This window comes from Saimiri boliviensis, chromosome 14, assembly GCF_048565385.1.
Source record: "Saimiri boliviensis isolate mSaiBol1 chromosome 14, mSaiBol1.pri, whole genome shotgun sequence".
Taxonomy (NCBI): Eukaryota; Metazoa; Chordata; class Mammalia; order Primates; family Cebidae; genus Saimiri; species Saimiri boliviensis.
The window spans coordinates 30,895,576-30,920,777 of record NC_133462.1 but is presented as its reverse complement, the minus strand read 5'-3'; the positions used below and the strand labels follow the sequence as shown (position 1 = coordinate 30,920,777).

At 50.7% G+C, this 25,202-nt stretch overlaps 1 protein-coding gene across 1 annotated transcript; it reads left to right on the top strand.

The window, feature by feature from the left end:
* Positions 1-769: 769 nt before the first annotated feature.
* On the top strand, positions 770-25,202 carry TMEM38A (transmembrane protein 38A). The gene is made up of 6 exons (XM_010330193.3): positions 770-1,118; positions 13,936-14,092; positions 14,328-14,512; positions 17,011-17,098; positions 21,673-21,790; positions 23,348-25,202. The coding sequence occupies exons 1-6, from the start codon at positions 995-997 to the stop codon at positions 23,573-23,575; spliced, it is 900 nt and encodes a 299-aa protein (XP_010328495.3). The 5' UTR covers positions 770-994; the 3' UTR covers positions 23,576-25,202.

The window sequence follows — 25,202 nt, the reverse complement described above, 5'->3', positions numbered from 1 at the left end:
GTAGGGAGGGTCCCGCCCACTGCAGGCCAGGCCCCTTTAGGGGAGCGCGAGCGCCCCACCTCGTTGGGGATGTCCCGAGAGCCGGAGCAGAAGGGGCGGGGCCATCGCCTGACGTCACTCAGGGGCGGGGTCTTCTGGGGCGGGATTGGGTCACGCGTTCGAAGCGTGCCGCGCCTGCGTGAGGTCTCGTGCGCCGTAGGGTTAGCTGGGCAGCAATTCCCTCTCACTTGCTGGGGTCCCAAATTGGGCTTCTGAGAGAAGGAATCCTTTCGATTCCAGAGCTGCACTGAATGCGGGGTACTAACGCAGTGGGATCCTCGAAACGGGCGTCCCAACCAACTGGGTTCTAAAATGAGATCCTTTAGGGCCCCATGGGGGGCGGGGATCCCCACTGAGCTGCTCCCCACAAGATTCGGGGATCCTGACTTCCGGAGCCCCACCGAGGACGGGGTTCCTGATCTAACGGACCCTGTGGGGCAGGACCCCACAGAGGACGGAGGTCCTAACCGATCCGATTTCCACGGGGAACAGGGGTTGTGAGATTCATGGGGTCCCACCAGGGCTTAGGGGGTCCTCGTTGTGTTCCACCGAAGATCGGGGTCCTCCGACTTGAGCCGATGGAGACCAGTTCTGGCTGATTCGGCCCCCTGGGAACCGGTGACCCGCATGAGGGACGGGCCTCCAGAATGGGTAGCCCCTCAGGCCCTCTCGCCTTGCACCGGGGCCCCGCACCCCTCCTCCCTGGGTGGAGCGGGGTCGCGATGGCACGAGGGTCAGCGTCTGGGACGCCCGACCGTCCGGCTCCATCCGTGGGGCTGGGCGTCCCCACCACCTGTCCCTGGGTGGGCCGTCGCCCCTCCTCTCCCGCGGGGGCCGGGCCTGGGGTGGCGCCTGGAGGGCGGGGGCGGGCCCAGCTGCGGGGGTGCAGTCACTGGGCCGCGGGCGGCGGGAGGGACGAGGCCGGGGCCCCGGGTGGCACCGGCGGGTGGGCGCCATGGAGCTGCTCTCGGCGCTGAGCCTGGGCGAGCTGGCGCTCAGCTTCTCGCGGGTGCCGCTCTTCCCGGTCTTCGACCTCAGTTACTTCATCGTCTCCATCCTCTACCTCAAGTATGAGCCAGGTGAGCCGGGGTCGGGGGCTGGAAGGGGCGGGCAGCGCGGGGCGCGGGCGGGGGCAGCTCGGGGAGGGGCGCGGAGAGGAGAAACCCGTGCGTGGTGGAGGGAGCGGGGTGAGGGGAACAGGTTCAGGGATTGCATCGTGGGAGTGGGCAGGCGCGAGAATCGTGGGGTTCTCCCGCGATGAACCTGGGCGGGGGTGAGCCCAGGGTAGAAGCCCCCAGGACGCTGAAGCTGGGGGAGGGGAAGGAGAGGCGTGCGCCGGTTTAGAGGAGGGGGAACAGGTGCTTTGGGGAGGGGTGGAGAGAAGGCCGGGACTCCTTGCTGGGTCAGAGCTGCTGGAACTTGGGCAAGGGGCGCTGGCCGTTTCGAGGGTGCAGGTGGGGGAGTCGATGCAGCTAGCTGCCCTGGCCGCACGCAGGTGTGACCTCCCTCCTTGACCTTGGCACGCGGAGTGGGAGCGCCAGCGGGGTGTCTATATAAGGGCCGCCGCGCCGGGGGCTGCGGAAAGTGACACCGGTTCCCCTCCCCGCTGCAACTGTCCAGCACCCTCCTCTCCCCTCCCTTCCCCACGGCACTGGGCCATTCGAGTCCCCACGGGAATTCTTCCAGCCCTGGCTCCAGATCCTTTCCACCCTTGGAGCAGAACCGGTCCCAGGGCTGGGTGACTTGGGGTCAGCGTCCTGCCCCTCAGCTCCAGATCCCCCATTGGGGAGGTCACTGGAGGGTAGATCCTGCTTCTTAGATTTGTTTAAAAAGTCATTTTTTAAATGAGGATGAATGGCTTCCTTAGAACGTGTTCTATTTTTATATACAAGATTCACCATGAGCAAATGTTTCTCGTTCATCATCATTCTAGCACACCAGCAACTTACTAGAAAATAGATTTTAGACTTAGAAAAACAGCAGAACCCCAAACTTCATAAACCTTCCTCCCACTTAGATGTAAATTACCCCTATAGCTCAGAAAGGAAGTAGCTTTATTCTCAGATGATGAAAACAAGTGCTCCTGTTTACTAAAAACTCAAACTGAAAAGGGCAAAGAGAAAAAAGAATTACTGTCAACATAATGGTGGCCACCTTTCCTGATCTCTCTTCTGTTCATTTATACCTATGTAGTTATAGACGTAAATGCACGCTTTTTTGTTTGTTTGCTTTTTTCTTTTTTTTCTTTTTTTTTTTTTTTTTTGAGGCAGAATCCTGCTCTGTCACCCAGGCTGGAGTGCAGTGGTGTGATCTTGGCTCACTGCAACCTCTGCCTCCCGTGTTCAAGTGGTTCTTCTGCCTCAGCCTCCTAAGTAGCTGGGACTACAGGCACATGCAAACATGCCTGGCTAACTTTTGTATTTTTAGTGGAGATGGGGTTTCACCATGTTGGCCAAGATTGTCTTGATCTCCTGACCTCGTGATCCACCTGCCTCCCAAGTGCTGGCATTACAGGCATGAGCCACCTCGCCCAGCCAATGCATGCTCTTACACTAACAGGATTACACTCTACTTGCTAGGAATTTTTATTCTATTTTTGCCTGTTCACATGCCAGAATCTATTTCTTTAAATGCTATCCAGGAGAACAGTTAATTTGCAAAACAAAATAGGCTTTTGTATTTTCCTAGCATGAACATGGGGCTATCTTTCCTTTCTGGGGAAGAATTCCTAGTGGCTCAGGCCCAGTCCTTGGGCAACTGCAGAAACCTGCATACCTTAGAAAATCTGAAACTAGTCAGGTATGGTGGCTCACACCTGTAATCCCAGCACTTTGGGAGGCCGAGGCAGGCAGATCACCTGAGGTCAGGAGTTCAAGACCAGCCTGGCCAACATGGTGAAACCCTGTTTCTATTAGAAATACAAAAATTAGCTGGGTGTGGTGGCAGACACCTGTAGTCCCAGCTATTCAGGAGGCTGAGGCAGGAGAATCCCTTGAACCCAGGAGGTGGAGGTTGCAGTGAGCTGAGATCGCACCACTGCACTCCAGCCTGGGTGACAGAGTGAGACTCCGTCTCAGTAAAAAAAAATACGAAAAAGAAAATCCGAAACTGAGGAGGGTTGGATCCTTGTGGGGATGTGGGACACAAATGTTTCGAGAAAAGAGGTCTCCCAGCTGCCTGGGGACTTGCAAGATATTTCTGCAAAAGTCCTAGAATAAACCATCCAAACTCGAAGTGCTGGAGCCTGAAGGTTCCTGAAGCTGAGAAGCCGTTCCAAACCCTGGGAGCTTTTTTCTTATCTCCACCTCAGACCAATTGAATCAGAATTATTAATCTCCACTCCCTCGGTGACTGATGTTATGTTATCAAGGCTGAGGATACCCCACCCAGTTCACTCTCGTCCTTTCACAACTGGGGAAATAGGAAATAGTGACTAAGCTATCTTAAATACACAGTGAGCCTGTGGTCTCATGGCTGGTCAGTTGCAGCCTTGGGACTCCGCCCAGGTCTGCTTGACTCCAAGAATCAGTACAATTAATGTGAGGTACTTGGTTTCCTTAGAAAAAGTAAGGTGTTGGAGGCCAGACGCAGTAGCTCATGCCTGTAATCCCAGCACTTTGGGAGGCAAGGCGGGCAGATTGCTTGAGTCCAGGAGTTCAAAACCAGCCTGCGTAGCATGACAAAACCCTGTCTCTACTAAAAATGCAAAAATTAGCCAGGTGTGGTGGCACATGCCTGTAATCCCAGCTACTTGGGAGGTAGACACATGAGAATCTCTTGAACCTGGGAGACAGAGGTTGCAGTGAGCCGAGATCTCACCACTGTACTCCAGCTTGGATGACCGAGTGAGACTCCGTCTCAAAAAATAAATAAATACATAAATAAAATAAAATATTTTTGTCCTGATATCACCTCTCTTTCATTTAAATCAGAATCATTGGTCTGGTACGGTGGCTCACACTTGTAATCCCAGCACTTTGGGAGGCCAAGGTGGGCAAATCACCTGAGGTCAGGAGTTCGAGACCAGCCTGACCAAAATAATGAAACCCTGTCTCCACTAAAAATACAAAAATTAGCCGAGAATGATGGTAGCCGATCACCTGTAGACCCATGTACTCAGGAGGCAGAGGTTGCAGTGAGCCAAAATCATGCCATTGCACTCCAGCCTGGGTGACAGAGCGAGACTCAGTCTCAAAAAAATAAAATATTAAATAAATCAGAATCGTGGGGCTGGATGAGGTGGCTCAACCCTTAATCCCAGCACTTTGGGAGGCCAAAGCAGGCAGATCAATTGAGGCCAGGAGTTCCAGCCTGGCCAACACAGTGAAACCCTGTCGCTACTAAAAATACAAACATTAGCCAGGCGTAGTGGTGCAAGCCTACACAATCCCAGCTACTCAGGAGGCTGAAGCACGAGAATGGCTTGAACCTGGGAGGCCGAGGTTGCATTGAGCCAAGATCATGCCACTGCACTCCAGCCTGGTCAATGGAGGCAGACTTCGTCTAAATAATAAGAAATTCACAATCACTGGGGTTGGCACCAAGCATCAGTATTTTTTAAAATTTCCCTGGATGAGAACTGGTTCTCTGCATTGGGGTATTCCAGCCTTGCCCTGTGCATTTCAGGAGGTTTTATAGCATCCTCCACCCTCTAGAGGCCAGTAGCACCTCCCCGCTGCCCCCACCATCCAATAATGACAACCAAAAATGCCCCAGATATTGCCAGAGTCCCTGGAGGCACAGTCTCTCCCAGTTGAGAACCGTTATTCTGGATCATAAATCTCAAAACTCCCATGCCTCCAGGGGCCAATCAGATCGTATATACTACACAGAGGCGAGCCAGGTGGGGACCATCTGTCCCCAGGTGAGAACCAAGCAGGCACAACTCTACCTGGTTGGGGCTGGAACCCCCAGAACAGATTTTTCCTCTGTGTCTGTGTTGGCTGTTCAAACATTTCTTTTTCTTTTTTCTTTTTTCTTTTTTTTTTTTTTTGAGACGTAGTTTCACTCTTGTTACCCAGGCTGGAGTGCAATGGCGCGATCTCAGCTCACCGCAACCTCCGCCTCCTGGGATCAGGCAATTCTCCTGCCTCAGCCTCCTGAGTAGCTGGGATTACAGGCACGTGCCACCATGCCCAGCTAATTTTTTTGTATTTTTAGTAGAGACGGGGTTTTACCATGTTGACCAGGATGGTCTCGATCTCTTGACCTCGTGATCCACCTGCCTCGGCCTCCCAAAGTGCTGGGATTACAAGCTTGAGCCACCGTGCCCGGCTCTTTTTCTTTTTTAAATCAGTAGACTTGGCTGAGCTCAATGGCTCACACCTGTAAACCCAGCACTTTGGGAGGGTGAGGCAGGCAAGTCACCTGAGGTCAAGAGTTCAAGACCAGCCTGGCCAACATGGAGAATCTGTGTCTCAACTAAATGCAGAAAATATTAGCCGGCCATGCTGTCAGGTACCTGTAATCCCAGCTATTCAGGAGGCTGAGGCAAGAGAGTCACTTGAACCTGGGAGGTAGAGGTTGCAGTGGGCAGAGATCATGCCTGGGTGACAGAATGAGACTGTCTCAAAACAAAAACAAAAACAACATAGAGATGGGGTCCTACTATGTTGCCCAGGGTGATCTTGAACTCCGGGCTCAAGAGATCCACCTGCCTAGGCCTCCCGAAGTGTTGAGATTACAGGCGTGAGCCACCGCACCCGGCCAACCACTGATCTTTCTACCACTGCCATAGTTTTACCTTTTCCAGAATGTCCTATGGTTGGAATCACGTGGTATGTACCCCTTTCAGACTGGCTTCTTTCACTTTGGAATATGCATTTAAGGTTCCTCCATGGCTTTTCATGCCTTGATGTAGCTCACTGAATAATACTTCATGGTAAGGATGCTTCATAGTTTGTTTTTCCATTCACTTCCTGCAGGGCATCTTGGTTGCAGTTTTAACTTTTTTTTTTTTTTTCTTTTTGAGACAGAGTCTTGCTCTGTCACCCAGGCTGGAGTGCAGTGGCACTATCTTGGCTCACTGCAATCTCTGCTTCCCGAATTCAAGCGATTCTCTTGCCTTAACCTCTCGAGTAGCTGGGATTACAGGCACGTGCCACCACACCCAGCTAATTTTTGTATTTTTAGAGTTTCACCATGTTGCCCAGGCTGGTCTTGAACTCCTAACCTTGTGATCCGCCCACCTCGGCCTCCCAAAGTGCTGGGATTACAGGTGTGAGCCACTACACCAGGCCCTCTTTATTTTATTTATTTATTTATTGAGACAGAGTCTTGCTGTGTCACCCAGGCTGGAGTGCAGTGGTGCGATCTCAGCTGACTGCAACTTCTGCCTCCCAAGTTCAGGGATTCTCCTGCCTCAACTTCTCTCAAGTAGCTGGGATTACAGGCACCCACCACCACGCCCAGCTAAGTTTTACGTTTTTAGTAGAGACAGCGTTTTACCTTGTTGGCCAGGTTGGTCTTGAACTCCTGAACAGGTGATCTGCCTGCCTCGGCCTCCCAAAGTGCTGGGATTGCAGGCAAAAGCCACCCCACCTGGTCAAGTTTTAATGTTTTTTATATGCCATTAGGAGCAAAGAAAACTGTTCTTTGATCCCTGGTTTGAGATCTCTGGTTTGAACTACAAGCTTTTTAGGGCAGGAGGCTATTCACCCTGCTCAACCTTGTGAGGCAGGGGCTGCTGTCTTCATTTTACAGGGGAGGAACCTGGCACAGAAAGCTGAGCTCAAAGGCTCAGGAGGAAGAGACTGGTCCTTGAGTCACTGAGGGACTTGGTCAGTACCCCATGCCTCATATACTTCCGAGTAAATGGCACGGTGCTGGAGTGCCCTGGCGAGCCTTCTAGCACCGTCCAGCCATCTGCAAATGAGGTATTGACCTCTGGAGAGGGAAAGTCACAGAGTCCATTACAGACCAGGACTTAGGGATCCAAGCCTTTTTCCTCTTGTCTGAGGCAGAGCTGATTTTTTAAAAATCCATCTACTGAAGTTTCCACCCACAGGTACTTTCCATTTCCGCACAGTTCCAGAAATACCTCTTGCGTCGTTGCTAGGCGCTAAGCAATCTCTTTTTCACTCTTGCAGGAGTCTTTTGAAATGACTGATATAGCCCTGGAGTGGCCAGTTTGTCCAGGCTTTCCCAAAACGAACATCGAAAGTCCCAAGTCCAGCCGGGCATGGTGACTCCTGCCTGTAATCCCAGCACTCTGGGAGGCCAAGGCGGGTGGATCACCTAAGGTCAGGGGTTCCAGACCAGCCTGGTCAACATGGAGAAGCTCCTGTCTCTACTAAAAATACAAAAGTTAGCCGCTGGTCATGGTTATGGGTGCCTGTAATCCCAGCTACTTGGGAGGCTGAGGCAGGAGAATCACTTGAACCTGGGAGTTAGAGGCTGCAGGGAGCCGAGATTGGTGCTACTGCACTCCAGCCTGGCTAACAGAGCAAGACCCCGTCTCAAAAAAAAAAAAAAAAAAAAAAAAGAAAGAAAGAAAGGTCCCTTGTCCTAGGAAACCCCTGAGGCCCAGGCAAAGGGGGATAATTGGTCACCCTAGACAGCCTCTCCATGCTACACATGGGCAAACTGAGGCCCGGGGAAGGGAGGGACTAGCCTAAGACCACTCAATGAGAGGCGAGTGTGTCCATGGCACGCAGCAGGTGAAAACCTATTAGCTTCCGGGGGCTGCCCTAAAACCCAGCAAGAGAAACTGAGAAGGAGTTCAGAAAGGGGAAGGACCTAGGCTTTGTTTGTTTGTTTGTTTGTTTGTTTTTTGAGATAAGAGCCTTGCTCTGTTGCCCAGGCTGGAGTGCAATGGCATAATCTTGGCTCACTGCAACCTCCGTCTCCTGGGTTTAAGCAATTCTCCTGCGTGAGCCTCCCAAGTACCAAGTAGCTGGGATTATAGGTGCCCACCATCATGCCCAGCTACTTTTTGTATCTTTAGTAGAGATGGGTTGCACCATGTTGGCCAGCTGGTGTCAAACTCCTGACCTCAGGTGATACACTCGCCTCAGACTCCCAAAGTGCTGGGATTACAGGTGTGAGTCACCAAGCCTGGCCGTCTTGGTCCTTTGACAGTGAAGGAAACTGAGGCTTGGGGAGCAGGCAGTCAGTTGCCCAAGGCCATGCCAGAGTGAGTGGCAGAGCCAGAAGCTAGGCATGTGACGGGATTTCACCATGTTGCCCAGGCTGGTCTTGAACTCCTGAGCTCAAGTGATCTGCCTGCTTCGGCTTCCCCAAGTCCTGGGTCGACAGGCGTGTGCCACCGCACCCAGTCAGCATGTGACGTATATAGCAGGCACACACATGATGCGAACATGGTTATCTGCCTGTCAGAGCATGACTTAGGCAAACGCCAGGTCCCCGCCACCACTCCCCAACCTCGGTCCTTGAGATGGTCCCAGAGGGCACAAGAGAGATCCTGGAAAGAATTCAATCCCTGGGAGTTATTTTTAGATGCACAGGTATCCATTTCTACAAAACATGGGTGCCTCACCCGACCTGGCCTCTGCACAGGCCACCAGCTGCTCCAAGGGATTAACTCTCAGCCAGTTGTGTTTTAAATAGACCCTAGAAGGGGCTGAGAGCATCTTACCTCATACCCTAGGACCTTGGTCAATGTGGAGACTCAGGACAACCTTGAGATCAGGGAGAAGCTGCATTTTGGGCTTATAACTGCAGGATGAGGTTAGAGGAGGGAAAAGTTTATCCCAGTTCTCATCAGGGGTTAGACAAAGAAGCAACATTCTGCTTTATTTTTAAAAACAGATGTGGGCTGGGCGCGGTGGCTCACACCTATAATTTCAGCACTTTGGGAGGTGAGGCGGGCAGATTATGAGGTCAGGAGTTCAAGACCAGCCTGACAACATGGAGAAACCCCGTCTCTACTAAAAATACAAAATTAGCTGGCTGTGATAGCACATGCCTGTAATCCCAGCTACTCGGAAGGCTGAGGCAGGAGAGAATTGCTTGAACCCGGCGGGTGGAGGTTGCAGTGAGCCAAGATGGCGCCACTGCACTCCAGCCTGGCCGACAGTGAGACTCCATCTCAAAAAACAACAAAACAAAACAAAACAAAAAAACCCCAGAGATGTGGAGAGAAAAAAAAGGCTTGTTCAAGATCACATGGTTAGTTGGTGGGGATGGCAAAACGAGGGGCAAATGGCAAGTGTAATGATTACTTACTCTCAAACAGGGGTGTCCAATCTTTTGGCTTCCCTGGGTCATGTTTGAAGAATTGTCTTGGGCCTCATATAAAATATGCTAACACTAACGATAGGTGATGAGTTACACACACACACACACACAATAATATACATATATTATATATATTTTAATTTATTATAATTTATTATAATTTATTATAATTATTTATATTATAATATAATTATAATATTATATAATATTATATTATAATATAATTATAATATTATATTATATAATATAATATATAATATATTATATAATATAATATATAATATTATATTATATAATATAATATATAATATTATATTATATAATATAATATATAATATTATATTATATAATATAATATATATTATATATATATATATATAGGCAGAATCTCACTCTGTTGCTCAGGCTGGAGTGCAGTGGTGCCATCTGGGCTCACTGCGATCTTTACCTCCCAGGTTCAAGCGATTTTGATGCCTCATCCTCCTGAGTAGCTGGGATTACAGGTGCATGGCACCACGCTCGGCTAATTCTTTTATTTTTAGTAGAGACAGGGTTTCACCATGTTGCCCAGGCTGGTCTCGAACTCCTGACCTCGAGTGACCCGCCTGCCTCGGCCTCCCAAAGTGCTGGGATTAATTACAGGCGTGAGCCACCGCACCTGGCCGTAAGTGATCATTTTGCAGCCCAGTCTTTTCACTCAGCAATAAGCTTATGGGTCTTGTCTTTGTTGGTACATCTAGAACAGTGATTCTCAACCAGAAGGGATGTCCCCAGAGGATAAATTTGGCAATATCTGGAGACATTCTTGGTTGTCACAGCTAGTGGGCAGAAGCCAGGGATGCTGCCTACCACGCTATAATGCACAGGATGCCCCATAGCAAAATATGATCCAACCCCAGATGTCAACAGGGCTGAAGTTGAAAAACCCTGATCAAGGTCCAGTTCCCTTTTTTTTTTTTTTTTTTTTTGAGACAGAGTCTCCCTCTGTCACCTAGGCTGAAGTGCAGTGGCCAGTCTTAGCTCACTGCAATTTCCGCCTCCTAGGTTCAAGCGATTCTTCTGCTTCAGGCTCCCGAGTGGCTGGGATTACAGGCGCAAGCCACCATGCCTGGCTAAATTTTGTATTTTTAGGAGAGACAGGATTTCGCCATGTTGGCCAGGCTGGTCTCCAACTTCTGACCTCAAGTGATCCAACTGCCTTGGCTTCCCAAAGTGCTAGGTGAGCCACCGCACCCAGCCTAGTTCACTTGTTTTTTTGAGACGGAGTCTCCCTCTATCACCCAGACTGGAGTTCAGGGGCATGATCTCGCTTCTCTGCAACCTCTACCTCCCAGATTCAGGCAATTTTCTGCCTCCCAAGTAGCTGGGATTACAGACACCCGCCACCATGCCCAGCTAATTTCTGTATTTTTAGTAGAGACAGGTTTTCACCATCTTGGCCAGGCTGCATCTCAAACTCCTGACTTCAAGTGATCCGCCCACCTCCGCCTCCCAAAGTGCTGGGATTACAGGTGTGAGCCACCAAGCCCGCCTTTTTTTTTTTTTTTTTTTTTTAAACAGAGTCTTGCGCTGTCACTCAGGCTGGAGTGCAGTGGCACCATCTTGGCTCACTGCAGCCTCCATCTCCCAGGTTCAAGTGATTCTCCTGCCTCAGCCTCCCAAGTAGCTGGGACTACAGGTGTGTGCCACCACTCCTGGGATTTTTTTTTTGTATTTTTAGTAGAGATGGGGTTTCACTGTGTTAGCCAGGATGGTCTCAGTCTCCTGACCTTGTGATCCACCCACCTCAGCCTCCCAAAGTGCTGGGATTACAGGCGTGAGCCACCGCACTCAGCCCTAGTTCACTTTTAAATAGTTACTGTATGGCAGGCCACATTTTGTGGCTTCCCACAGCTTTACTAAGAGACCATGGATTTCACTTTTCTCTTGTTGCAACATTGTATCAGTGAACATCTTCCTTCTCTATCTCTGTTTATGGTGCTTGGTTCTTGTTAATAGCAAGGAGTGGAACTGTTGGGGCCCAGGGGATGCACAGCTTCCTATTTCCCTGGTATTGCCAAGTTGCCTCTGACATGGTTGTGCCCACTGATGCTCTCTCCTGGGTTTGTAGGAGAAACTCTGGCATTGATGATTATTTCTTCCTCTTTGAAGTTGACCAAGCTAAGAAGAAGGAAATTCCTTCTGCAGAATAGAGTGCACTACTTGTCTCTCAATTAATAAATGGAACAGAGAATGTCATTGTTGTTGCAATGTCATCAGACATGGCCAGACCTGCTGGTGGCTCAAGCCTGTAATCCTAGCACTTTGGGAGGCCAAAGTGAGAGGATCACTTGAAGCCAGGAGTTCAAGAACAGCCCGGGCCACACATCGAGAACCTATCTTTACCAAAAAAAAAAAAAAGTATAAAAATTGGCCAGGCAGGTGGCATATGCCTGTACTCCCAGCTACTTGGGAGGCTCAAGCCCAAGAGTTTGAGGCTGCAGAGAGCCACGATTGCATCACTGCACTCCAGCCTGGGTGACAGAGCGAGATGCTGTCTCTTAAAAAGTGTCCAGGCCAGGCGCGGTGGCTCACGCCTGTAATCCCAGCACTTTGGGGGATTGAGGTGGGTGGATCACCTGAGGTCAGGAGTTTGAGACGAGCCTGGCCAACATGGAGAAACCCCCTCTCGACTAAAACTACAAAAATTAGCAGGGTGTGGTGGCATTTGTTGTGTGTCCCTTTAGTCCCAAATACTTTTGAGGCTGAGGTGGGAGGGCTGTTTGAGCCTAGGAAGTCAAGGCTACAGTGAGATGTGATTGCAACACTGCACTCTAGCCTGGCTGGTAGGAGTGAAACCCTGTCTAAAAACAAATTTTTTTAGAAAAGTAACATGGTAAATTTATTTTTATTATTTCTTTCTTTCCTTATTTTTTGAGACAGAGTCTTGCTCTGTTGCCCAGGCTAGAGCTCTGTGGTGCGATCTTGACTCACTGCAGCCTCCGCCTCCTGGGTTCAAGTGATTCTCCTACCTCAGCCTCCTGAATAGCTGGGACTACAGGTGCGCACCACCACAGTCGGCTAATTTTTGTATTTAGTAGAAATGGGGTTTCACCATGTTGGCCAGGATGGTCTCGATCTCCTGACTTTGTGATCCACCCGCCTTAGCCTCCCAAAGTGCTGGGATTACAGGCATGAGCCACTGTGCCCAGCATAAAATGGTAAATATAATGTATATTTTACAGTAATAAAAATATTTTTTAAAGACAGCAGGTATAAGAATACCAGCATAAGGCTGGGCGCGATGGCTCATGCCTATAATCCCAGCACTTTGAGAGGCTGAGGCAGGAGCTTCACTTGAGTCCAAGAGTTGGAGACCAGCCTGGCAAACATGGTGAAACTCCTTCTCTACTAAAAATACAGTAATTTGGCCGGGCGCAGTGGCTCAAGCCTGTAATCCCAGCACTTTGGGAGGCCGAGGCGGGTGGATCACGAGGTCAAGAGATCGAGACCGTCCTGGTCAATATGGTGAAACCCCGTCTCTACTAAAAATACAAAAAAAAGTAGCTGGGCATGGTGGCACATTCCTGTAATCCGAGCTACTCAGGAGGCTGAGGCAGGAGAATTGCCTGAACCCAGGAGGCGGAGGTTGCGGTGAGCCGAGATCGCACCATTGCACTCCAGCCTGGGTAACAAGAGTGAAACTCCGTCTCAAAAAAAAAAAAAAAAAAAAAAAATACAGTAATTAGCCAGGCATGGTGGTAGGCACCTGTAATGCCAGCTACTCGGGAGTCTGAGGCAGGAGAATCGCTTGGACTCAGGAGACAGAGGCTGCAGTTACCCAGGATTGCACCCCTCCACTCCAGTCTGGGCAACAGAGTGAGACTATCTCAAACAAGAGAAAAAAAAAAGAAGACCAGCATAAGCTCTTAGGAATCTTGGGATCAGCTGAGGTCAGAGAAGCAATTTCTTTCATATCTTTGTGTGTGTGTATGTGTGTGTGTGTGTGTGTGTGTGTGTGTGTGTGTGTGTGTTTGCGTGTTTAGACGGAGTCTTGCTCTGTCACCCAGGCTAGAGTGCAGTGGTGCAATCTCGGCTCCCTGCAGCCTCCACCTCCAGGGTTCAAGTGATTCTCCTGCTTCAGCTTCTCCAGTAGCTGGGATTACAGGCATGCACCACTGTTTCCGGCTAATTTTTGTATTTTTAGAGATGGGGGTTTCACCATGTTATCCAGGCTGGTCTTGAACTCCTGACCTTAAGTGATCTGCCCACCTTGGACTCCAAAAGTACTGGGATTACAGATGTGAGCCACCACGCCCAGCCCAGAGTAGCAATTTCAATGCATTCCCAGCGGCAAGCTGGCCCATCTCTCCAAGCCTCAGTCTCCTCATGACAATAAGGAGACTTCTGTAATCATAAAAGCCATCACTTGGCTGGGGCACTGATGAGGATTTAATGAGTCCTAAATGTGAGCCAGTGTCATCATCACTGCCACCTCTCTGGGTGTGGAGGAAAGGACTCCCCCTCGGCTCTCTGTTTTCTCTGTGAAACCTCAGGCATGCACACAGCCTCTCTGAGCCTTGGTTCCTCCTCTGAAACTTATGAACTGCACAGTGTTAGGTGGGCGCTCTGGATTGGGATAGGCTGGCTGGAGTGTATGGGAGTAAAGCCTGCCCTTGGCACTCTGGTGATGCTGGGGGACATTTCTGTGCCTCCCAGGAGCGGTCGAGCTGTCCCGGCGCCACCCGATGGCGTCCTGGCTGTGTGCCATGCTGCATTGCTTCGGGAGCTACATCCTGGCTGACCTGCTCCTCGGGGAGCCGCTGATCGATTACTTCAGCAACAACTCCAGCATCCTGCTGGCCTCAGCTGTCTGGTAAGCCATGCTGGGCATGGGAGAGCAGAGCCAGGTGCGGGAAGGAACAATCTGGGCACCAGGGGGGTGACAGGTTGGAAGCATTGGAATGCAACAGCCTTCACGGTGGCCCTGAACCCATACTGGTCTGGGCTCAGCACGTTGTGGGTGGGGGTGTCTGACACAGCCACAGCTCCCTACCCCCATCCTTCATGGTCTGCTCGTCCCCTGGCACTCAGCATTCTCTTCCCAAAAGGTACTTGATTTTCTTCTGCCCCCTGGACCTCTTCTACAAGTGTGTCTGCTTCTTGCCTGTGAAACTCATCTTCGTGGCCATGAAGGAGGTGGTGCGAGTCCGCAAGATCGCGGTGGGCATCCATCACGCCCATCACCACTACCACCACGGGTGGTTCGTCATGATTGCAACTGGGTGGGTCAAAGGTAAATAGGATGATGACAATGAAAAATCGCCCAAGTGGAGAACCGTTGGTCCAGTGGTGCTACCAGGCACCTCCGGCTGGGAAAGCCATTGCTCCAAGCGAAGGGGTGTAAATGTTGGACTAGTTGTCCAAATCTCCCAATACCTTTAGGGTAAGTGGGAAGGTTCTTCCAGAAATGTTACTGTCAGGGGTACCTAGGACAGTGATGACAACGACAAAAGTCAGTATTGCCAGAGCAGGGTTTCTCGCTTGCAACACTACTGACCTGTGGGGCTGAGTATTTCTTTGTGGTGGGGGCTGCCCTGTGGATTGTAAGATGTCAAGCAGCACTCCTGGTCTCCACCCACGGGATGCCAGTAGCGCACTTGTCCCCAGCTGCGACAAAAGAAATTGTCTCCAAGACCGGGTCCGGTGTCTCACGCTTGTAATCCCAGCACATTGGGAGGCCGAGCTGGGTGGATCATGAGGTCAGGAGTTCGAGACCAGTCTGGCCAAGATGGTGAAACCCTGTCTCTACTAAAAATACAAAAATTAGCCGGGCGTGGTGGCATGCATCTTGAGTCCCAGCTACTGAGGAGGCTGAGGCAGGAGAATTGCTTGAACCTGGGAGGCAGAGGTTGCAGTGAGCCAAGATCGTGCCATTGCACTCCAGCCTGGGCAACAGAGTGAGACTCCCTCTCAAAAAAATAAATAAAAAGAAAGAGAAGAAATGGTCTCCAAACACCTCCTAGGGAGCTAAATTGCTGTGGGTAAGAAATCCTTCTTCTCTAGAGCTCTAGCTATAGGAGTTCTTAACTTTTGTGGACCATAGCCCCTTTGTCAGCCCAGTGAAGCTTACAGACCCTTTCATGTGCAGAAGATAGAGCTGGACATGGTGGCTTAATACCTGTAGTCCTAGCTACTCAGGTGGCTGAGGTGTGGCAAGTACTAGAGCCAAAAAAAAAAAAAAAAGAAAAAGAGGCTGAGGTGGAGGGATCACTTGAACCTAGGAGTTGAGGGTTATAGTGAGCTGTGATTGTGCCATTGCACTCCAGGTAGGCAACAGAGCAAGAGCCTGTCTCTAAAAAATTAAAACTAAAAGAGTAAAGTAATAATGAAAATGTTATTAGAAATAAAGAACGTTTTGGCCAGGCGTGGTGGCTCAAACCTGTAGTCCCAGCACTTTGGGAGGCCGAGGTGGGTGGATCATGAGGTCAGGAGTTTGAGAGCAGCCTGACCAACATGGTGAAACTCCGTCTCTACTAAAAATACAAAAATTAGCCAGGTGTGGTGTTGCATGCCTGTAATCCCAGCTACGCAGGAGGCTGAGGCAGGAGAATCACTTGAGCCCGGGAGGCGCAGGTTGCAGTGAGCCGAGAGCACGCCATTGCACTCCAGCCTGCGTGACAGAGTGAGACTCCATCTCAAAAAAATAAAGAACGTTTTATAACGTTAAAAGAGCCAATACACCAGGAAGTTATAGCACCTATAAACATATGTGCACCTAGAAACAGAGCCCAAAGTACATAAAAAGAGTTCAACATTAAAAGTTGGAGAAGTGGGCCAAGGAGTAACAAGAAAGCAGGTAGAGAACAAGAGTTGGCCGGGCGCGGTGGCTCAAGCGGTGGCTCAAGCCTGAGCAAGTGCCGAAAACCACTGGGCACTTTCTCCTCCCTTCCTGCCTACAATATATGGGTACCCACAAAGTGCCATGATATAGAATCACCATCCATTGAGCCACGGTGTCCTCAGTTACTCCTTGCTGTGGGGGTCAACCTGTGCATATACAGTGGTGAGCCACCTCCCTGGCCTTCACTCACTCAATGCCAGTAGTGCTCCCTCCCCAACTGTGACAACTCAAAGTGTTTCTCAACATTGCCAGATGCTTCCTTGGGAGCAAAATGCGCCCCAGATGCGATTCCCTGGTCCAGTAGTACCTAGCAGCCACCCCAGTTGGTGCAGCAGTTCCTGGAGTGGATGTCCAAGTGTCTTTAACCAATACATTTAGGGTAAATGGGAAGATTCTTCCAGAAATTCAACCATTCTATCTCCATTTGAGTCTCCTTATTGCCTCTCCAGGAACCTTTTACTACTGAGCAGATTCCCCAGGGGTATAGTATCTCTCCTAGAGTATGGATGGTTTGAGAAAGATGGAGAACTTGGAGGAGAGAGACTGGGGGTGGGGGCTGCCTTGTAAGCCTCATGTATAGCTTGGGGTCCTGGATTAGGGGCATCAAGACAGGCAACCCCAGGTTAAAGACCTGCCTTGCTGGTGGGGACATGACTGATTCCTTCAGGTGGCTTTTGCTAAGAATTTGCCATGTGACCCTCAGCAAGGCAAAGCTTTGTCCTCTCTGAGCCTCAGTTTCCCCACCTGCAGCTGATGATCCTACACCCCCAGGCTAAGTGTCCCTCTAGAGAAGACTTCGGGAGCGGAGAGACTGCTTCCCTGGGAATTCAACCAAGAGGAAAAGGAGAGCGGGGGGTGGTGAGCTTATTCAGAAGCCCCCTGTCCTGTAGGTTCTGGTGTCGCCCTCATGTCCAACTTTGAGCAGCTGCTCCGAGGGGTCTGGAAGCCAGAGACCAACGAGATCCTGCATATGTCTTTGTGAGTATCCCACCCCACCTCTCCCTCCCTCCTTTCTGTATGTCTGGGTGCCTAACCCTGAGTTGGATGCTACTGATAACTTGAGAGGCCTCAGCCCTTGACTCTGCCTTTCAGAGTGGCTGGGGAAGCTCAAAGCAGAGCCATAGCTCTGCTCTGTTTGGAGGTTGGGGAGGGCGGAGCTGCAGCAGGAGGCTATATCTGATTGGGGTTTTGAAGGGTGAGCAGGAGTTCACTGGCCAAGGAGGAGCCTCCCAACAGAGGCCAGCATCTCTGCCAACTGTCAAATCAGAAGAGCAGCAATGCTGCCAGGTGTGCAGGGTCAGGGCACAGAGCATGGGGCATGCAGTGTGCATTGGCAGCATATCTGGAGGTAAGTGGGCAAGGCCAGGTGGCAGCATCCAAGACCCAATGCAGGATCCCACATTGCATTTAGCTTAATGCTTTTTTTTTTTTTGAGACAGAGTCTCATTCTGTTGCCAGGTGCCAGGCTGGAGTGCAGTGGCACAATCTCGGCTCATTGCAACCTCCACCTCCCAGGTTCAAGCAATTCTCCTGCCTCAGCCTCCGAGTAGCTGAGACTATAGGCGCACGCCACCATGCCCAGCTAATTTTTGTACTTTTAGTAGAGATGGGGTTTTACCATGTTGGCCAGGATGGTCTCAATCTCTTGACCTCGTGATCCACCTGTCTCAGCCTCCCAAAGTGCTGGGATTACAGGCTTGAGCTATCGTGCCCGGCCACTTAATGCTTTTTTTTGGGGGGGGGAGGGGGATGGAGTCTTCCTCTGTTGCTTAGGCTGGAGCACACTGGCGTGATCTCAGCTCCTTGCAACCTCCACCTCCAAGGTTCAAGAGATTCTTGTGCCTCAGCCCCTTGAGTAGCTGGGATTATAGGCACCTGTCACCACGCCCAGCTAATTTTCATATTTTGATAGAGATAGGGTTTTGCCATGTTGGTCAGGCTAGTCTGGAACTCCTGACCTCAAGTGATCTGCCCACCTCGGCCTCCCAAAGTATTGGGATTACAGGCATGAGCCACCCACACGCCAGCATAGTGCATTTTTAAAAGACCTTGTTGGGGGTCTGGGTGTGGTGGCTCACGCCTGTAATCCCAGCACTTTGGGAGGGCAAGGCTGGACGATTGCGTGAGCCCAGGAGTCCAACACTAGCCTGGGTAACATATGAGACCTCTTCGCTACAAAAAAAAATTAACTTAGCTAGGCATGGTGGCATGCGCTTATGGTCCCAGCTACTCAGGAGGCTGAGGCAGAAGGATTACTTGAGCCCAGGAATCTGAGGCTTCAGTAAGCTAGGATCATGCCACTGTACTCCAGCTTGGATGGCAAAGCAAGACCTTGTCTCAAAAAAAAAAAAAGTATTCAGATACCAAACCGTTAATGTTAAAAAAAAAGAAAGAGGGAGGGGTGGGGAGGAATTATGTATATAAATCACCTGGCCCTGGAAACTGGTGAATGCTTTGGAAATATCAGGTAGAAGTATCATCATTAGGTTGGGTGCAGTGGCTCACGTCTGTAATCCCAGCTCTTTGGGAGGCTGAGGCAGGTGGATACCTGAGGTCAGGAGTTCGAGACCAGCCTGGCCAACATGGTGAAACACTGTCTCTACTAAAAATACAAAAATTACGTCAGGCATGGTGGCTCACACCTGTAATTCCAGCACTTTTGGAGGCCGAGGTGGGTGGATCACCTGAGGTTAGGAGTTTCAAGACCAGCCTGACCAACATGGAGAGACCCCGTCTCTACTAAAAATGCAAAATTAGCTGGGCATGGTGGCGCATGCCTGAAATCCCAGCCACTTGGAAGGCTGACACAGGAGAATCGCTTGAACACAGGAGGCAAGTGGGCAATAAGAGCGAAATGCGTCTCAAACTAAATAAATAAATAAAATTTAAAAATTAACCAGGTGTGGTGGTGCACCTGTAGTCCCAGCTACTCGAGAGACTGAGGCAGAAGAATTGCTTGAAGTCAGGAGGCAGAGGTTGCTATGAGCTGAGATTGCACCACTGCACTCCAGTCTGGGCGACAGAGCAAGACTCTGTCTCTAAATAAATAAATAAATAAATAAATAAAATTCGTAAATACATGCAGTGAAGCTGGGCATGGTGGCTCAACCCTGTAATTCCAGCTACTCAAGAAGCTGAGGTAGGAGGATTGCTTGAAGCCAGAAATTCAAGACTAGCCTGGGCAACACTGCAAGACCCCCATCTCCAAAAAAAAAAAGACAAACAAAATTAGCCAGGTATGGTGGCGCTTGCCTGTAGTCCTAGCTACTCAGGACGCTGAGGCAGGAGGGTTGCTTGATCTCAGAATGTTGAGGCTGAAGTGAGCTGTGGTCACACAAGTGTGCTCCAGCCTGGGCAACAGATTTGAGACCTTGTCTCAAAAAAAAAAAAAAAAAAAAAAAGCAGTGAGTGACAGATAGATACTAGGAGTATAAGTCACAGGCCTGTCTTTGGCAACAAATGAAAATATTTTAAACCTATTCTGCAAGGAAAAAAATAAAAGTTAAGGATAACTTTGCATGTTGTAATCACATTTTCTGCGGGAATGAGCTGATGGGAGATCCCCAAGACCACCCTGACGTTCCATGACTTGCCAGAAGGACTCATAGAACTTAGCAAAGCCATTATATTCAGGATTATGATTTATTACCATGACAACCTATAGAATAACATCAGCAGAGGGAGGGTGCTGCGGCTCACGCCTGTAATCCCAGCACTGTGGGAGGCCAAGGCAGGAGGATTATTCAAGGCCAGGAGTTCGAGACCAGTCTGTGCAACATAGCAAGACTCCATCTCTACAAAAAAAAAAAAAAAAAAAAAAAAACCTTAAAAATTAAGCAGGGACAGTGGCACATAACTCTAGTCTTAGCTACTTGGGGGGCTGAGGTGGGAGAATTGCTTGAGCCCTGGGGTTTGAAGTTACAGTGAGCCATGATCAGACCACTGCACTCCAGCCTGGGTGGTGAGACCCTGTCTCTTTTTTGTTTTTCCTTTTTTAATTAAAATAATTTTTTTTTCTTGGTGCCGTGACTTGGAAATTTTTTTTTTTTTTTTTTTTTTTTTTTGATATGGAGTCTGGGTCTGCTACCCAGGCTGGAGTGCAGCCGTGCGAACTCAGCTCACTGCAACACCCACCTCCTGGGTTCAAGCAATTCTCCTACCTCAGCCTCCTGAGTAGCTGGGATTACAGGCGCCCACCACCACGTCCAGCTAATTTTTGTATTTTTAGTAGAGACGGGGTTTCACCATGTTGGCCAGGCTGGTCTGGAACTCCTGACCTTGTGATTCACCCGCCTTGGCCTCCCAGAGTGTTGGGATTACAGGCATGAGCCGCTGTGCCCGGCCGTGAGACCCTGTCTCTAAAAAATAAATAAATAAGATGACATCAGCCATGCCTGTAACCCCAACACTTTGGGAGGCTAAGGCGGGTGGATCACTTGAGGTCAGGAGTTGGAAACAAGCCTGGCCAACATGGCGAAACCCCATCTCTACTAAAAATACAAAAATTAGCCCGGCGTGGTGGTGGGTGCCTATAATCCCAGCTACTCTGGAGACTGAGGCAGAAGAATTGCTGGAACCAGGGTGGCGGAGGTTGCGGTGAGCTGAGATCGCACCACTGCACTCCAGCCTGGGCGACAGAGCAAGACTCCAACACGTACACAAACAAGAAATCAGCAGGGATCAAATGCACATGGGGCAGACTACAGGAGAGAAAAGGTGCAAACATCCAGTTTTTCTCCCAGTGCAATCACCTGGACAGGGCTTTGTTTTCCCAGCAGCAGTGCGTGACAACATGCATGGCGTACTGCCAACCAGGGAAGCTCTTCTGAGCCTGGGTACCCAGGGTTTTTACGGAGGCTCAGACCTAGCTAGCCACCTGTGTGGCTGACCTCAGTCTTCAGGCCCTCTAGAGGTCCAGCTGAGGCTGCAGGCCCCAGGATCCCCACCATAAATTACGTTGTTACTACCTGATGCGACCCAAGGCTCCCAGGCAAAGAAAGACAATCTTACCAGGCAGGACACCCCAAGGGTTTAGAGGGCATATTCCAGGAGCTAGACAGAGGCCAGCCCTTTCTTTGGACTAGGTTAACCCATCGTGCATAGGATGACACCACCTCATCCTCCCACCTATGATCAGGAGAAGCCGTGGCCAGGCACAGTAGCTCATGCCTATAATCCCAGCACTTTGGGAGGCCAAGAGGATCACTTGCGGTCAGGAGTTCGAGACCAGCTAGGCCAACATGGTGAAAACCCCATCTCTACTAAAAATACAAAAATTAGCCAGGCATGGTGGTGCACGCCGGTAATCGCAGCTACTCAGGAGGCTGAGGTGGGAGAAATACTTGAACCCGGGAGGCCGAGGTGGCAGGGAGCTGAGATCGCGCCACTGCACTCCAGCCTGGGTGACAGAGCAAGACTCCATCTCAAAGAGAAAAGGGAGAAGCTGGGATGGGAGAAATGGAAGCTGGTGCCAGGGCAGGGGGGTATGGGCCAGAGTTACGAAGACCTGAGCCATGCAGGCACCTGCCAGTAATAACAGCTACTCCCTCCAGCCCCACCAAGGCCAGCCTGTACGGAGCCATCCTCTTCACCCTCCAGCAGACCCGCTGGCTCCCAGTGTCCAAAGCCACCCTCATCTTCATCTTCACCATGTTCATGGTGTCCTGTAAGGTAAGCCCTTTTCTTCCTGCTGCCTTATTGCCTTGACCAATGCCCGCCCCCCTCCCCCCACCGACCTCCAGGCGGGGGTGGGGAAATTGGATACTCCTAGCCTTATGTGGCTGGGACAGGGCAGCCCAGAGAGGGACACGCCTGCCAGTAGCTTGCTGGGAAGAGGGTCTTTAAAAGGCAGTGTCCAGCAGCCAGGACACAGGTGAAGGGAACAGGCCTCTGCGCAAAGGACCCAGCCCGAGCAAAGGTCAAGGTGGGCCCAGTCCCTTGGGTACAGAGACCAGAGGGACAAGAAGCTGAAATGGCAGCATCAGGTAGCCGGGAACTCAGTTGGACCAGGAATAGTTCTAGTCTTGACAGTCATGCCTTGAGTTGACATCACCCTACCCAGGAGGGGTCTTCAGGGGCTGGGCTCTCTCCCTCTGCATGAAGACCCCAGCTCAGGACTGTGTGTTCCCTGGGCAAGGACTCTAAGGCTGTCAAAAGGGAGTGAGCCTACGTCTCCCTGCATTAGGGAAACAGGGAGAGGCAAGCAGATCACTTGAGGCCAGGAGTTCAAGACCAGCCTAGGCAACATGGTGAAACCCTGTCTTTCCTAAAAATACAAAAATTAGTCAGGCATGTTGGCGCATGCCTGTAATCTCAGCTACTCAGGAGGGTGAGGCAGGAGAATCACTTGAACCTGGGAGGTGGAGGTTGCAGTGAGCCAAGATTGTACCACTGTACTCCAGCCTGGGCAACAGAGTGAGATTCTGTCTCGAAAACAAACAGGCAAACAAAATACAAATACAAAAATTAACCAGGTATGGGTGGTGCATGCCTGTAATCCCAGCTGCTTGGGTTGCTGAGGCACGAGAATTGCTTCAACCCAGGAGGCGGAGGCTGCAGTGACCTGAGATCAGGCCATTGCACTCCAGTTTGGGCAACAGAGTGAGACCCTGTCTCCAAAAAAATAAAAAAAGAAAAACAAAAGAAATGTATTTCTTAACAGTTCTGGAGGCTGGGAAGTCCAAGATCGGGGTGTTAGCCTGGTCAGGTTCTGATGAGGGCCCTCTTTCCTGGTTGCAGACAGGCAGTATCTCACTATGTCCTCACATGTGGAAGGGACTGGTTAGCTCTCCTGGGCCTCTTTGTAAGGGCACTAATCTCATTCCCAAAGGCCCCACCCTCACGATCTGATCATCCCTCCAAAGGCCGCACCTCACAAGACCATCATCTTGGTGATAGCTTTCAACACATGAATTTGGGAGGACACAGATCTTCAGACTAGCACTTAGCATGGCTTTCCTCTGAGCCTAGGAGTAGTGGGGAATTCTGGGGGATGGGTGACCAGCAGTCCCAGTGTGCCTGGAACTTTCCAGGGGTCAACATTGAAGTCTGGCATCCTGGGAAACCTGAGATGATCGTCCATTGTCCTGGGGGTGCATGCAGCTAGAGGGCTGGGTCTGGGCCACCTCCAGCCTTGACTTTGCTGACGTTCTCTCCCCTCATCCCCTGTGCTTTCTTCCTTGGTCTCCCTCTGTCTCTCTGGCTGTCCCGCTGGCCACCCCACCTCAGGTGTTCCTGACGGCCACCCACTCACACAGCTCCCCCTTTGATGCGCTGGAGGGCTACATCTGCCCCGTGCTGTTTGGTGCAGCCTGCGGGGGTGATCATCACCATGACAACCACGGTGGACCCCATGGCAGTGGTGGGCCAGGACCCCAGCATTCGGCCATGCCTGCCAAGTCCAAGGAGGAGTTGAGCGAGGGCTCCAGGAAGAAGAAGACCAAGAATGCAGATTAGGGGGTGGCCCAAGGAGCACCAGGGAGACAACCCGGACCCAGGACCCTCTGAGGTGGGAAGCTTCCTGTGCTCAGATCTATCCTTTCCTGGCCTTGAATTCTCCATCTGCAAACAGGGTCATTGGCTCACCATCCAGGGCTGATGTGGGGGTGAGATATGAAGATGAGAATGAAGAACTGTTGTAGAAATCGGGGTTCCCTCTCTCTGTCTGCCAGGACCCCAGAGAGTCACAGCTTTTGGAGGGGTTCACAGAATCCTGGCAGCAGCTCTAGCCAGAAAGCCTGATCGGCAGTGATATTCTTAGTTCTTTTTTTCCTTCTTTAAAATTGCATCTTGGCTGGGTGCGGTGGCTCACACCTGTAATCCCAGCACTTTAGGAGGCTGAGGCGGGTAGATCACCTGAGGTCAGGAGTTCAAGAGCAGCCTGGCCGACATGGTGAAACCCCATCTCTACTAAAAATACAAAAATTAGCCAGGCACGGTGGTGCATGCCTGTAATCCCAGCTACTCGGGACGCTGAGGCAGGAGAATCGCTTGAATCTGGGAGGCGGAAGCTGCAGTGAGCTGAGATTGCACCACTGCACGCCAGTCTGAATGATGGAACGAGAGTCTGTCTCAAAAAAAAAAAAAAAAAAAAAAAATGCATCTTAACGCCTGAAGAACTTTAAGCCATGTTGAGATTCATTCATTTGATGGATATTTTCTAAGTACCTGTGAGCCAGGTGCTGCCATTTCAAAGTCTCTTCTTACCCAAGCTCCTCAGTGGCTAGACCTTGCATGCCTAGCAGTCCCGACTCTTGCTGGGCGTCCCTGGGCAAGTTGCCTTCCTTCTCTGAGCTTTGCGCTCCCCTTCGACCCTTGGCCCCCGCTCTGTATGGAAGGGTTGATATGAAGCTGCAGCTGAAAAAGGCTCACATGCTCCTAAGCCTCGTGCAGTCAGGAGGGGAGACCAGGACGGTTGGAAATTATGATTGCAAATGGCTTTGCATTTTAGATCATTCGTGTGTGTGGATCAGAGAAACTGACAAGTTCCCTGGCACAAAGGAAGCCCTCCATAGACAGCCCTAGGGCAGGCTTGAGAGATCAGACGGTGTGAAAGGCTTGTGATCTGTTCATCTCAGGCTCCCCTAAACCAAGAAATGGAGCCAGCTGGGTGGAAATGGATCCAGCTCTATCGAGGGGCTCTGAGCGTGCACAGTTGGGACTGGAAGTATCAGGTCTCCCTCAGGCCAGAGTTCACTGTCACTCATTCAGTCATTCAACAAACATACAGATGCTTACCTGGTCTGTGCTCAGCCTTAGGCTGCTGCTGGGCAGGCCAGGAACCTGCTTCGGCGTGAGTGAGGTGGATGGTATAGCTGAAGGGTCCCTCCTGACCATCTCAGCCTAGGTCACCAGGATGTCTGAGAGGGTGGGGTGCATGGGGGGGCATGGGCAGTCTCAGGTGAGGTTTGGGCCCAGACCAAATCGGAGTCCTAGAGGTCGCCAGGCTGCTAGAAAAGTGCCTTGTCCCTGTGATGCCTGGGAGTTGGGTGGGTCCTGGGGAGGTGAGGCCCCAGTTTCACCCTCTTGCTTATCCACCACAGCTCGGCGTGGAGGGGCAGCCAATAAAATCATTGTGAATGAA

Excerpts from the sequence above, each read along its gene's own strand:
- TMEM38A (XM_010330193.3), top strand. The coding sequence starts at position 995 with ATGGAGCTGCTCTCGGCGCTGAGCCTGGGCGAGCTGGCGCTCAGCTTC. Across the intron at positions 17,099-21,672 it reads GAGATCCTGCATATGTCTTT|CCCCACCAAGGCCAGCCTGT; the intron begins GTGAGTATCCCA and ends TACTCCCTCCAG. Across the intron at positions 21,791-23,347 it reads TGTTCATGGTGTCCTGTAAG|GTGTTCCTGACGGCCACCCA; the intron begins GTAAGCCCTTTT and ends ACCCCACCTCAG.